The 15,156-nt window shown below is 41.6% G+C and overlaps 2 protein-coding genes across 3 annotated transcripts in view; one reads left to right on the top strand and one right to left on the bottom strand.

Moving 5' to 3' along the window:
• Positions 1 to 1,667, bottom strand: part of sptlc2b (serine palmitoyltransferase, long chain base subunit 2b) — a 32,753-nt gene extending 31,086 nt beyond the window's left edge. Inside the window, exon 1 of the mRNA XM_050058676.1 lies at positions 1,421 to 1,667. Coding sequence (XP_049914633.1) covers positions 1,421 to 1,564 — 144 coding nt within the window. The 5' untranslated portion in view covers positions 1,565 to 1,667. The remainder of the gene's footprint in view (positions 1 to 1,420) is intronic.
• The window catches only part of LOC126398977 (hormonally up-regulated neu tumor-associated kinase), a 987,429-nt gene that overhangs the window by 705,514 nt on the left and 266,759 nt on the right, over positions 1 to 15,156 (top strand). The window lies entirely within an intron of this gene.

Genomic DNA, 15,156 nt, shown 5'->3' with positions numbered 1-15,156 from the left:
GACTCGACCATTTAATTGGACTACTGTCCTTGTCCCAGTATACAAGCACGGGAGGGGGATTGATGTTTTGGCCAAAGTATGTCCTACTCCTCTACGATAGGTGGAGATATGCCCCCTTTCTGCTTGTTAGTTAACCTTTTTCTGGTTGTTGACCTATTACATCACAGACCAAACAATTGACAAACAAGTTAGCTACGGTTAGCTAGCAGCAACTTTACAGCTCTGTACATTTGGTCCGTCCAGAAAGTCACGGCTCTGGATGTAGATTTCACCATGTTGATACTGGCTTCTTCATCTGTTACGCATTCAATGCTATTCGACTTCTGGGTCAAAGCCCGGGGCGGAAACTGTTGAGCATGCTCAGAGCACTGAGGCCAGTTTGGGTCTGATTGACTGTATGCATGCAGGAGGAATTTGACTCCCGATCACATTATCTGGATAGCTTTGAGAACTTTGATTTAGAACAATTTCAGTCTGGATAACATGTTTTCATGTACTTTGTAAGTCCGGCTCTAGTCACACTAACACAATAAATCAATTGTCTTTTGTGTGATGTAAACATAGTGAGTGTTATTACATTTCAATCACTTTATTCTGTGTATCTCAATTAAAATTTGGCTAAAAATGAACCGTCTGCACAAACTAAGCGACAAGCACAACAAGAGTGAGGCGTTTTACGGGTTTTTTTGGGGAGTTTTTCCTTATCCGCTGTGAGGGTCCAAAGGACAGAGGGATGTCGTATGCTGTAAAGCCCTGTGAGGCAAATTGTGATTTGTGATATTGGGCTTTATAAATAAAATTGATTGATTGATTGATTGATTGATTGATTTTACAACTGCAGGATTCTGTCTCAAACTTTTAACTGACAAACATTACAAAATTGAATAATAACTTTATGATGGAGGGAGGGTCATGTTGTTTCTGAGTCACCCAGGGTGGTTAAAAGATATGTATCTGTAGCTTCAGGGAGGGTCAGATTTAATAAATAAATAAACTAAGTCACACCCAGGCACCACCTTCCTCTGATAAATACAGAACAGTCCCTTAGAAATACAATTCCGGGTAACAGCTAGCTTAAAATGTGTCGCATTGGGACAAACTGCTAAGCTAGCACACAATGCTAACCACAGGCCGCTATGTTAACTATTACACAAACTAATTAGCATAGCATTAGCAACATACATTAAGTTAGCTAATGTTCACAGTTTAGTTGTGATGTGACGTGAGGCTGCCGTCACACACATGCAGCTCACACTTTCCGTGTGTGCTCCGTAACAACCGGTAATAACCGCAGTGTAATCACGCACACACCGAACAGAGTTAACGTTATTCCGTTAATTCAGACTGTACTCGGTACCGAACACAACACCGGCTGTTTACAGTTCCTACCCCGGTGGAGCCGTTGACGGTTGGGCCTTACCTTGTCCCTGGGGCGACGATACTTGTGTGTCTGTTGAAACAGGCAGTGGTTCTTCACGAAGCCATTTTTACCCGGTTTCTTCCCGTTGGCGGTCCGGTGGCAGCCGTCCCCGTTCAGCAGCTTGTTCGCGGAGCTTTCCGTCATGTTTGTCGGCCGACGGTTGGTTTCACGGTTTGAAGTTGCCAAACTTGTGTAACGTTTACCGTGAAGTCATGTATGAGCTCGAGGAGAAGACGGATTAAACGCCCACTCTGTACTGTGGCCGCACGAGCCTGCCGGAAGTCCCCGCCCCCTGAGTCATTTGATTGGTCGACGCTGGTACTCCAGTACAAAGATCATCTATTGAAACAACTCATCACTCAGGCCAGGTTTCAAGTTTAGTTTAGTTTAGTGTAAGACAAAAAACAACACATTTTATTTGTTTTATTTTATTTTATACTATTTCATTTTATTTTATTTTATTTTATTTCATTTTATTTTATCTTAATTTAACCAGGAAGTCCCATTGATATAAAAAAAAATCTCTTGCACAAGAGAGACGTGGCCAAGGTCAAAACATATTTGAAATACAACACATAGTAATAATAATAATAATAATAATAATAATAATAATAATAATCTCCTGTAATGGGGCATGTGTCTGGCCAGTATAAAGAACAAGTGGAGGCACAGAAAAGGTTTGAGATATGATGGGCTCTATTGTAAGTTTTATTTTATTTTATTTTTTCAATTTAATTTAATTTAATTTAATTTAATTTTATTTTATTTTATTTTATTCTATTTTTTTCTTCTTTTCTTCTTTTCCCATTTTCTTCAGATACACATTCCTTCTAGCCTACTTACAGAATTTTATTTATTATGCCTTGTCGTGTCTCTCTTTGGCTCTACAGATAGGATGGCCCCTCTTGGGTACAAGTGGGACAGGTGTGGGTGTGTGTTTTGCTGTTGTGATGGACTATATTATGTCGACCATGTGATGCAACTGATTTGAATATAATAAAATAAACATTGCCAGTCACAAAAAAAAAGAAATTAAAAGTTAAAACATTGTACAGGAGAGGTTAGAAGCCAAAAATGGCTTATGAAGATACATCCTCTGTTCAACAACAGTAATCATACATACAAAGAAAAGGATAAAAACAAATATTGCATAATTGAACAAGAGTTACAGACTAAGCAGAAATATAAAATTGTTATAAATGTATAATTTACAAGTATATATTTTTTTAATAATGATAAAGTAGGTGTTGATTGTAGAGATGGAAAAAGTTGTACCAAAGAGATGGTTCTCTGTATTTCAATTAATATTGATTAAGGAAAGTCCAACAATATGGAGGATAAAAGTCTTGTATCTTGTAGAATATGAGTTATTTTTTCTTCCAGCAGTCACCAGTAGCAAACTGGAGTCATAATGAACTTCTTCTTCTTTTCTTAATTACTACATTACAATACAAGTGACAACAAAATACACACATATGTACAAGTGACATGAAAGCATGAAAACAACCATTTTTTAAAAAACAAAATTGACGTATACATTCAAGGGAATAAAAAAGTAGATCATCTTGCCAAAAGTGCCAAAAGCAAATCAAGTGGAAAACTTTTGTGTGGAACAAAGTTAAGATGTGGTGGCAGAGGTGATGGGACAACGATACCTAAGGAAGGCGTTTATATATGATTTAAAAAGAAGTCAGAGAGGGAACGTCACTGAGAAACAATGTGAAGGAAGAGCTGAAGTGGAACATGTGATGCCTATAATAAAACACAGACTATGGATCATGTGATTCTCAAATGTCCTGAATATGCATTGTTGCAACAGCCAATATTTACAAATGGCTCTTGAACCTCGGTTTTAAAGCATATCTTCAATTATTTAAAAAAATACTGGACTAATAAGAAGATTCTGAATTTGATGTCTGCAACACGTTCCAGAAATGTTGGAACATGAGTCGTAAAGACTGAGAAAGTTGTGAAATGCTCAAGAAAACACCTGTTTGTATCATTTCACAGGTTAATTGGTGACAGATTAAAGTATGATTGGGTGTGAAAGGGGTATCCTGACATTGCATATAGGTCAAAAAGAATTTATAAAATCACTGCATTTTGCTTTTATTTACATTTTACACAACAACATTTTTTTTGGAATTGGGGTTGTGGTTTAAGATGACTCTGTAGCTGACACCAAGATGAGGGAGCAAGACATTATTATTAAATATAAAAAAATCCAAACAATAAGAAAAAATCAGCTGTCATTTGGAGACAGTTCAGAGTTGTTTGTACCTGTATCATGATGTTTGTGGCGTGTTAATGTCGGACAGAGTGAGACCTCCTGTCCTCCTCCTCCCTCTCTGCTAGGCGTCTCCCTCTGCTCAGCGTGGGACGTCCTGAAGCCCAGCCCGTGGAAATAACCCACAATAACCTTTGCTGAGGCGTCAGCTGAAAATCCTGCTCCAGTTCTACTCACCTGAGCTGCTGGGAAGATGCATAACAAAGGTCAAGGCTGCTTCCAAGGTCGTTCCCACAGGAAGGAAAGTAAAGGAGCAGTGACAGAGATACAAAGCTGGTTTTAACTCATGTAGAAATGAAGGTGGTTAGAAGTTATAGTAAGTCTCTCAACTGTTTAACAAGGCTTTTGTGTTTGGATGTGAAGTATTTAAGTAGATTATGTGGCTGTTTTAATTTTCATTAACATAAAACAAATATAGCATGTCACTGCTGATGATCCTGTGCCCCTGCTGTGACAGTTTAACCTTTGACATTTGGCTCTTTATCTGAACCCATCAGGTTATGCAAACAACACAATCTTACATCTGTCAGCAGCTGAGAGGAGCTGAATCCTCCCAGGGCCGCACCTAGCACATTTGGCGCCCTGGGCAAGCTTCCCCTTTAATGTGTATTTTAAATCAACTAGTGTTTTGGAGGTGTAACTGCAGAGTGACACAGACACATCACCGCACAGATACAAATGCTCACAATAGCGCAGGTCCTGCATGGAGCTGATGCACAAATATAAATCCACCTTAAGTTTAGCAGAATGAAGAATGTGGTGCAGCAAAGCCAAAATGTCATGTCCTCATATGAGGACGCAGGGTCGTAGGGGGCTTTAGGAAGATCCGGCACCAACTCTTCTGTGGCCTGTGCTCCCTTTATTCATGGGCAGAGTGCTACCAGTGTAGATATTTCAGGCACACGCAGAGGGAGAGAAGACCTCTGGTGTGAGGGAACGTAACAACAATAGGAGAGTTTCCTGGAAACACGTCCAAGATTTCACAGCTGACGTCCAGGTTGTACTTCCTGTTCTTTTCCTGTATGATAAATATGTTCTGGTAAAACGTGTCTGTCAGCACGGTCTCTGCTATATTTGCATGTTTTTCAGACATGATTGTTTGTTTAACTCTTCACATGTAAGGCCCCCTCTTCCCCCTCTATTTGCATGTGTTTGTTTAAGTGTTGGGTCATTGTGTTCTCATGCAGAGAGAAACATCAGCTCTACAGAAAGCTACTCCTGCTGTGAACCTCCTAGATGGCACTGTTGGGCCGCACAAAGGTTGAGCCCCGGCTGTTAACACACCTACAATCAGAGGTTATGCTGTTGCCGTGGGTTATAGTTCACTGTTAGGTGGCGTTGGTGTGCAGCTGTTAGTGTTACAGGGTGTGACATCCATGATTAAGACATTGACGATAACATCTGATGATTTGATTCTCTAATCAATGCCTGAGCCTTTCCCTTTTGTTTCCTCTCAAGGTTGTAACCTTGAAGTTGGAATAATGAAACATTAGGCCGGCCGGCTCCTGCCAACGTGCACAAAGGCAGTTAAGCTCCCATCCATTCCAGACCTGATAAAGGTGATAAGGATCCAGCTTTAATAGGATCAGAGGCTGGGTTAAAAGGAAAGAGAATCTGCTCTCATTGATACAGACACTGCAAGGAGCTTTAGAAATGATTGGAATTTGTGCTGATGAGACGGTGAAAATCAGAACGGCCTAAAATGAACAAGCAGTGCACATGTTCTTGATGTGATCTCTAAAACCTGCTGGTAGTTATTAGGTTTATGTTCTGACCTGAGCCATGTGCAGTAATGATCCAGCATGTAGCATGTCAGACACAAGAACAGCCGAACTCAAGAGGTACAGTCACCAATTCACCAAAAAAGGCTTTGAGAGTTCTGATGGAGTGACGAGGAATGGATGTAATCTCTCAGATAATCTTGACAACATAATGACCCTTGTATTACAACTGCTACACATCACACGACCAAGGCTGGATTAACAACTAGGCGAAGAGACGACTATTTTGGGCTTGTGGCCTTTATCAAGGTCATCCATATGAAAAACCAAAATGCGTTCGTCTCATAATAAATTTGTTCTAAACACTACAGGTGTAGGGGAGTTTTCAGAGTTAAGAGTTTTGATCTCTTTAGACTTCTTCCTCTTTTCCATGCACCTTGGAAGTAGGTGAAGTCGTGCCATAAACACCCACCCTGCTCTAGAGAGACAACTGTCCCAGAACTCCGAAGGCCACAGCTCCTTTGATAAAGTGCTAATTGATTTGGAAGAAGCAAAAATTGCCTAATTTCTGGCGCTCCTTGAGCTGATCTCTGATCTAAAAGTCAAACTAAAATGAACTCTTTCTTTTTTTGCTAAGAAATCAGTTAACATCCTTGGTGTTTTTGGCATATGCATGAATTTAGCCAAAATCCTACTGACATAATTACCCATGAGTTAGTGAACATATTGCAGATATTCAGCAGACACAAAACAACATCAGCTTTCATTTAGAGTCATGTTTCTTGATACCTGATGAATTTAGGTCCAATATTCACAAGGGCTGGGTATCGTTTAAAAATTTACAACCCCTGTACTCTTAAGTGAAACCAGTAGAGAAACTGATTCTGATCCGGCCGCACACACACAGTGACAGGGCTAACTGTTAGCATTACCTGGCTAACAGTTAGCCTTTGTGGTTTTTAATTTGTTCAATGACGTAGTCGAGCTGTTTTATTGTCAGTGTGAGTCTGTAGGGACCATTCAATGGCTCTGTGTCAGACGTTAGCCTCTGCTGTTGTGTTAGCTCGTGCCAACCAGGCAGACATTGAACTGACCGTTCTGCTGCCATCTCTGGAGATGGCAGCAACAGAAAGTTTGCTGATCTGGTAAAATGCTGGGATGGTCTGGGATCAGAGCCCTGGTGCAAAATGGCTCAGATATAGGAATCAAAGATGTTTTGATACCTCTTGGTACTGGAATATTTTGGTTGATACCTTAAAAGTATCTAGTTCTGATACCTAGCCCACATATTCACCCTCTGTTTAGCATAGCAAGCTAGGAGCTCAAGGTTTGAGACTTAGGCGCTAGCCCCTTTTACAGTGCCTGCTCAAGGCAGGAATGTCGTGCCTTTATTCCGCTTTGCCTTTCTGTATAAAAGGTACAGTTGCAGAATGTGGGGACACAGTTGTCTTACCTTAGAGCCTGCAGCGGAGGTAGTAATAGTGCCAAATTGAAGTCTGTGTTAAAGGGACAGCCGACAGGATGAGACTGAGGTGTTATGAGTGTGACCCACCGGACATTTAAAAAGCAGCTACCAGCAGTTAGCAGCTAACTCAAAGTAGGGGAGCAGCAGCCAAAAATGTCCACAAACTGGAGATACAATGAGGTCTGGGAGCTCTTTACCCTTCGAGAGGAGGACGAGATTAGCCGCCATATGACAGAGATGGTAAATGATAAAGCGCTGCCGACGCATATGTGATACGTCACATTAGAGGCTGACGCTGTTGTGTTACATGCATAGGGTTACATGTCATGCTCGTCATGCCTATTTTGCATGTAGGATGCCAGCATGTTGTCTAAAATCACAAAATGGCATGGCATGATACTTTCATTGTTTGGTCTGTATATAAAAAAGCAAAGCTGGTGTGATGACATTTCTACAAAATGTCCCAAAATAGTTACATCCTATTCATTTATTGAAGAATATGCACATTAACTGCTTTATAATTTTATTTCCTTACACAAAAACTGAGAAGAATTCAAATTTCAGCTTCACTTAATGTCCTTTTGTGCAGGCCTACAGCAAAATTTTGCCCAGGGGCCCCCGAGCATCTTAATCCGCACCTGCACATGACCTGGATGACTCAACACTTGCATATACACAGATATACTGTAACTTCATCTATTCACATATACATCGATTCCTGAATTGGCCTGGGGATCTATAATGAACTGTTTTCCTGCTTAGATATTAGTGATCTATAAATCTGTCCGTATGTGATGCACCATCATAATATCCGTATTGAGAAAACATCATAATTACTGCGTCTCCGCTGACAAGGTTACATGTCACTGCTGATGTTCTTACAGTATCATTCAAATGACAGATGATTTCCTATTCACTGAAGATGCATTCCCGCTCTCTGTTGCAATTTCCCTGCTTTGATGTCATCTAATGAAATCATCAGGAGGATCAATCTCTCCTCCTTTTCCCCCGGCAGCCTATTAAGACCCAATGCTGCCAGAGAGGAAGTCGAGGCAAGCAGCCATTTTTCATACTTCAGTGGCGTCTAAATGTGGTAGATAACAAATGATGAAATCACAATAGTACAAAAGTAACCATATAAATGAGTATAAAGGAGCCTGATTACTGCTCGGAATTAAGCTCATGCACAAACAGAGCGAGTGCAAGTCACGTCCCAATCAGCGAGCCATTCTGACTGATAACTCCTGCGATCAATGTTCTTAACAATCAAGTGTCAATCACTGCTTTTGACATGGCAAATGGCAAGTTGAAAGGGCTGATAATGGGAACAAGTGCAGCATGGAGATAGGCTTGATGACACTTTCTTGCATCATCCACATATGAGCAACACATCCACCACCACCACCACCTGTTTCCATTCAAAACACACTCCGTCTAATTCAGCTCTTCCCTCAGATGAAGACATTGGCTCAGGCGTCAATCAGTTCCTGTCACAGCAAATCCCAGAGCAGTCCATGAGCACTCCCACCACGGTTGGGCGGGCCCTGCCAGCAGCGTGCGGCGGGTAGGTTGCTTCCTGACTGACACAACCATTAGAGATTGTTACGCCTGTCTAAGTCTTCCCAACATAATAGATTATCCGCAGAGGAAGCCACTGACGAGAGGACGGATTCCTCTCTCCAGGATTCAGGTGAGGCAGACAGGACGGACAGATTGACAGGTAGACCATTTTCCAGTGAGCAGTAGACTCTGTCCGACTCGAGACTGCCGGTATAATGATGAGTGAATTCCGGCCCAAATATGCACAGATGAGGAACTAATGATAAGAAAGTGAGTGAGTGACAGGTTGCTCAGGTGTGCTGCTGCTAATGGTGAATGTCAGCTTGACAGATTCGATTTGGAGACTCTGTGGCTTTGTGCACTGTGTTCACACCACAGATTCACAATATGAGTGACACTGCATACATACATAACTACATACTTGGGACTCGGTTTGAAGGGAATCTGCAGGTTGTAACACGCAAGAGATGCATAAAACCGAATCACACACAGCTGGGACATAACACCAGCCATGTTCAGCATGTAAATGATCCTACAGTACATTAATGTTTTACGTAATACATGTTAAAGCAGCATTCATCAATTAATCATCACACTGTAAGGTTGATGGCTACATGTGTTAGCAAACACGTGCTCCAGCAACACCAAACACCAGTCATGTTTCTGCCTGAAGGAAATTAATACTCAGTCCCTTGAGCTCTGTTTTGGTCTCCACACACTCTAAAGCAGAGATGTCAACGGTTAAATGTTAATCAGTTTCCTGTTTATTGGTTAACCGTCAAGAATATTTTAGATCAGTTATGCATGTTTCTCTACTGAATCATTTTAATGCACTTCAGTTTACTGCACTGCACACCACCCACATCTGGTGGGAGCTTTTGTTCGCTAGCACACCGCTTATTTGGCGATAGAGGGCCTTGGTGATGACGTTTTTCTGTAGGCAGACGCAGAAGTTAGCATCGCCCTGGTTCCCTCGTCAAAAAGCCTTTGGGATTTTTCCACTGGATTTTACATTATTGCAGAAAAGAAGCTCTGTGGCAAAAATGCTAACTTATTTTGGAGTTTTAGGATTCCTTGGGCACTCTTACCACTAGTAAATACGTCCGGAGCCAGAAGCGTTGTTGTGGAAACATTGCTGCCACCCTCCAGTCTCCCCCCAGGTTGCCTCGGTGAGTAAGTGGCTCAATTTAGCATGGTTAACTGTAAATTAACAATCGCAGTGTTGACACGACTAGTGGTGCTAACATGTTAACAAGCTGCTTACTCATCAGGGCGACCTGGAGGAAGATCGGAGGGTGGCCAGAATGTTTCTGTGTCGGAAATTCACTTTACTTAAAAATTAAGTGTGATTTTTTACAAACTTGACACGTTTGAAAGTCACCTGCTGTCCATTCAGAATGGACCCGGGACCCACCAGTTGGGAATAACTGGGCTAGACCAATCACAATGGTCCTGGGCGGCGCTAAGCCAAGGATGCAACAAAGTGCTGGTGAGGAACACACACAATGACAGGGCTAACTGTTAGCATCACATGGCTAATGTTACCTAACGTTCGTTAAGTGGTTCAATGACATAGTTGAGCCGTGTTGTTGTTGGTATGAGTTTGTCGGGACAATTTAATGGCTGGGTGTCAGGAGTTAGCCACTGATGTTGTGTTAGCTTGTGCTAACCAGGCAGACGTTGAGCTTAGTGTTCACTGAAAAGAGAGTGGCTCTAAAAAAGGCAGCATCAGAAAGTTCTTACCAGGTTTCACAACAGAGTCGAGTCAAGCCGTTTTAGTTTCGGTATAAATTTTGTAAGGACTGTTTAATGGCTCAGTGTTAGGTATTAGCGCTGCTGCAGTGTTAGCTCATGCTAACTGGGCAGACTCTCCAGGAGGAGCGGCAACAGAAAGTCTGCTGATCCGGCTTGTAGTTCGGACAGTCTGAGATCAGACCCCTGGAACAAAAAGGATCATATCCAGGTATCGTCTGGCTGGAGACGTGGTAAGTCAACTCCTGCTGGCAGGGTCAGAAAACAGATCGTTGGGCATGAGAGTCCTGCCAGATGGAGTCTGGGCTTCTTCGAGGTGTGTTTACAAGTTGATTTAACGATTTACCTGAACAACAAAGCAGGCATGCCTGATTGCACGATCCACAGCTTGGTCAAAATGGTAACATGCTGATGACAGAGGAAAGGGAGAATGCCTGCTAAAATAGTTGGCCAACAGCAGGCTTTTAGCCGCCGTCTACGTACATCCGGTGAGTCAGACGACTGTTTGGGTGAGCTGAGCTTTAACATTAAGATTTCAGCCTATAGGGAGTAAGAAATATCTGCCCTTCTGATTCATACTTTTTATCCCTAAAAGTGACTCATCAGTCCGTGTGGTTGAAGAATAGCGTCTCTGGCAGAGGGGAGACAGAACCATTGTTTCCATGGATGTGGGCGTATTCCTTCAACAAAACAAAAAGGCTTCCTCTGTTACAGCAGCAGCCTTCAATACTGCAAGGAAAGAGAAAGTCTCACTGAGGGAGATAAGATCTCTCTCTGCGGCCGCTGTGTTCGACAGGTCAACAGCAGCAGTGGGGACATTTATCACCAAACTTATTGCTTTGCTGCCATCGGGGGGAGGAAGGAGGCAGAAATATCACAAACGGCATCACAAAACAAACAAAGCTATCCTCATCAAGTCCGAAGAGCGAAAAGAAGCACTGCAACTCAATGTTGTTTATTATTTCGGGGTTTGTTACCACACAGAGCAAAGATAAGAAGCTATCCATCACGGCCTCTTGTCCGCGACCTGAGGATTCCCATTATGGCCAAACACAATATGCTCACCGTTTACATCCCACAGCACACAAAAGCAGTGCCAAGGAACCAATTTCCTCTTACCTTCATGAATAGGAATCTCATTCATCTTCCTCTGTGCACGTTCATAAAGGCGGACAAGAGCTGAGTGGAGCCCTATTATCGAGCTGTCCCTAACGCCTCAACAATGGTGCGGGCACAAATACATCTTCTCTGCTGTTTTCAGATAGCAACCGAGCTCGATTGAAGAGCTTGAATTGATTGTGTTGACTTTTTTTTTTTTTAATTTAAAATTTCATCTGTTGTGGAATTCATGCTCAAAAATGTGCCTCCCAAAAAACCACACACAACAGTCAGTTACGCTAAGCTGCGACACGTCAGATTGATTTCTTCACGCTGACACTCACAGCAGGCCCTCACAATAAACCCCTGCTGTCCTTAAATCACCTCACACTGGTCGCGGTGTGACTTTCCATCCATCCATTCATTCAACATTTATTCATGCACCGGTGCAGGACACACGCTTGATCACGTTCCCCTTTGTTACGAAGCAGATAACATCATATCAAGCATTTAAAATGTACACTGTGTGAGTGATAAGAGTGTGCACAGATAGTCGAAGAATGCTTAAAGAGATACGTCCAGGGGAGAGCGGGAAGACCTCTGGGTAGGAATGAAAAATAGATAGGCTTCTCAACATGATAAGGGACAAAGTGAAATCACATCAGAGCCCCCGTCCTGCTGCGGAGCCATGTTTTTGTGTTGTTTTCTTAGGTGCAGAGGGGAGACGGGGACAAACCACCGCCTTTCCCCCCCAGCTGCTCAGGTATGAGATGACTTTTGAGCATGTCGGCTTCTCTCCACATGAGTACAGGTCAATGTTAAATCACATCAGAGCCACTTTGCTGTAATTGAGTGAGGGTTTAATGTGTTTTAGCCCGGGCCCTCAGTCGGCAGAGGGAAGCTGGAGTGCTTCACTGTGCTTGTCCTCTGACCCAACAGGCGGCGAGCGCTGTGTCGCTTCTGAACTCAAACTGTGAGGAAAATTTATTTCATGTTATAATCTGGAACATTTTCACCATATTAAGTGTTTGAGATTATTTATTCTGCTGTTGCCATTAAAGGGGAACATCACCTAAATGAATTATTCTAATATATTTCCATGGCCGAGAAAAATTCAATATTTGTGAACATGAGCTACTTTCTCTCAAAGCCAGAAACCAGACAAGTCTCAGACTGATGTCATCACATGTCGAGAGCTGCTCCACTGACAATGAATTAATTTTGTGCACCCACAAAACTTTTTTCTTTTTTATACCTAAATGAGCTTCATTGTATTGTAGTGTTTTCAGTTCTGAAACAAAACTAGAATTATGCCTAGCGTTCGTTTGATTAACCCGTCAAATTACAATTACAGTTTACACCTTGACCTTTGACCACCAAAATCGAATCAATTCATTGCTGAGTCCAAATGGATGTTTGTGCCAATTTTAAAGATGCTACCGTATTATTTGTTTAAATCACTGAAATCGACTGGCCTATATTTGGGACAGGCCTTTCATTCCTTTCACACAAAACTGTTGCTCAGCAAAGACGGGAAATAGAATTAAATTGTTTATTTAAACCAGTATAAATATTACTTGTATAAAAATAAGGCTTCAGATAATATATCAATTGAATGAATCATTCATTTGATCACAGACACAACACCACTTTATCCTGTTAAAACAATCCTCACAACTTGGATTAATCATTATGAAAAAGCCTTTTTATTCTTTTGATCTGAGGACCCATACGGACTAAAGGAATATGATTAATTTACAGAGTGATTGAAGAATGGACACATAATTTAGGTTTTATACATCCAAAGAACTTCTAGAAAAAAAAAAGAACTGCTTGGCAACCACACCAGGCGTCTGATTGAGACAGGTGTTTATTTGTCAAAATGTGTAGCCATACCGGGCGTGTAAAAGAGACTGGGTGTTTAATTGAAGGTTTATGGTACTTCAAGGTGTGCATGAGATTTCACATTCACAAGAATGAGACAGACACAAAGTCACAAGGAAGAACAAGGAAGTGAGTTTGGTGACATGCCCGGGGGACTGGTATGATTGGTCAAATTCAAAGAAAAGTAAGCAAAATTGCAAGGTCACAAAGTCACAGTGACCTTTGAGCACCAAAATCTAATCAGTTCATCATTGAGTGCAAGTGGACATTCATGCCAAATTTGAAGAAATTCCACTGAGGCAAACTTGATAAGTCACGTTCACGAGAATAAAATGGACGGCCCAAAAACATTATGTCTCTGGCTGCTGCTATCGCCAGCACGGAGGCATAAAAATGAGCTCTTACACTCCGAACACTCCTCTTGTTGCTTTCAGTGTCATCTAAAACATGTTCACTGTGCATGGAGCAGCTCCAGACTTCATCAGTCTCTCATTGATGCTGCCACGTTGCAGTTGCAACAAATAATGCAAATTCAACTGATCCCTGTGAATTCTGCGAGACCTTGCAATTCTATCCACTCACTGCTGACCAATCATAGCAGTCCTCTGTACAATGTCACCAGACTTTCCTTGTTTCTAGTTGTGAAGTTGCAGACACGTGCGACATGAACATTAACTGACAAAAATTCCTACTGAAGGCTGAAGTTTAACTGACTTGGTGTTAGACTGTGACCATTGAGTGTTCTCAATATTTTTGAGCAGTTTATATAGTAGTTTGCAATGTCAGTGGCGGGGTCCGCCATTACTGCGATGGATTTAAATGACCTTGAAATGGTTATGGCAGGCATTTTGAGGAGCATTTGTATTGATACAAATATAGGTACAGCAATTGCTTGTCTTCTTCTGTTGTATTTCTGACAGAGTAGCAGCTCATAATGAGTTTCTGTGACATAATTTCAAATTTAGGGATTTGTATTAATAACACATCATCTCCGAAATTAACTCACCACCAGTAACTACAGCTGTGGTCAAATCAACCACGACTGGGATCTTGAAGATTATGGCTTTAAAATAAAGGTGACTGCTGACACAAAGGTCACCTTCACAAAGTGAGTTATTTAGTAGGATATAAATTAAGTAGTCGACTGCCACTACGCAGTCGTTAAAATCTTATAGAGACTCTGTCAAACAAAGGAAGCTTTACATTTTTAAATTGAAATGAATGTAACTTTAGTAAATGCAGAAAATGTGCCAAGCACAGTGCTCCTTTCAGATATCTCAGTATAATTCAATTTAATTTGGCTCAGGTTCTTTTCGAGCTCTTCAATGTGTCACTCCTCAGCTCTACAGCTATAATTTTTCTGAAGCTGGAATAAGACCGGCAGTAAAACACACTGTACACATCCAGAACACTGCACTAATACAGGAAGCCAAAACTACAAACACTGCCCATCGCAGAAATCATAAATCATGTGCATGTAACAACTGTCTGAGCCCCATTCAGGCATGAGTGAAAGATGGCACTGTGCAGAGATTTGTGAGGCTGCTGGGCTGTGTAATGCCATGCTGATTATTTTCCCAAGCCAGGGAAAATAAAACTGTCAGACTGCATGAATCATAATTAATTGTAATTAATGGAACCAGTTTTGTTCTAATCATCGCATAAATCGCGGAGCCCATTTCGGGTGAAAAATGTCACTCCTCACTCTTTGTAATAGATGGCTTCTCTAAATACATTTTGGGCATTTAATCATCTATGTAAATGGGATGCATTACTCGGGGAAGTGATTAAAATGAGGGGAATCTACTACGAGCGAACTATAATAATTACACAACTAATGGACTTCCCACTATGTTGTAAAAGTTTAGATTATGCAGCTCTGAGCTGGACTGAAAACAGCTGACAGGGAGGAAACATCTGAGGGTCGCTTACACATTTGTAAATAACAAAACTGTTTACTCAAGAAACA

This window comes from Epinephelus moara, chromosome 12 (assembly GCF_006386435.1).
Source record: "Epinephelus moara isolate mb chromosome 12, YSFRI_EMoa_1.0, whole genome shotgun sequence".
NCBI classification, from domain to species: Eukaryota; Metazoa; Chordata; class Actinopteri; order Perciformes; family Serranidae; genus Epinephelus; species Epinephelus moara.
The sequence above is the reverse complement of the archived record's forward strand: the minus strand, read 5'-3'. Positions and strand labels throughout refer to the sequence as shown.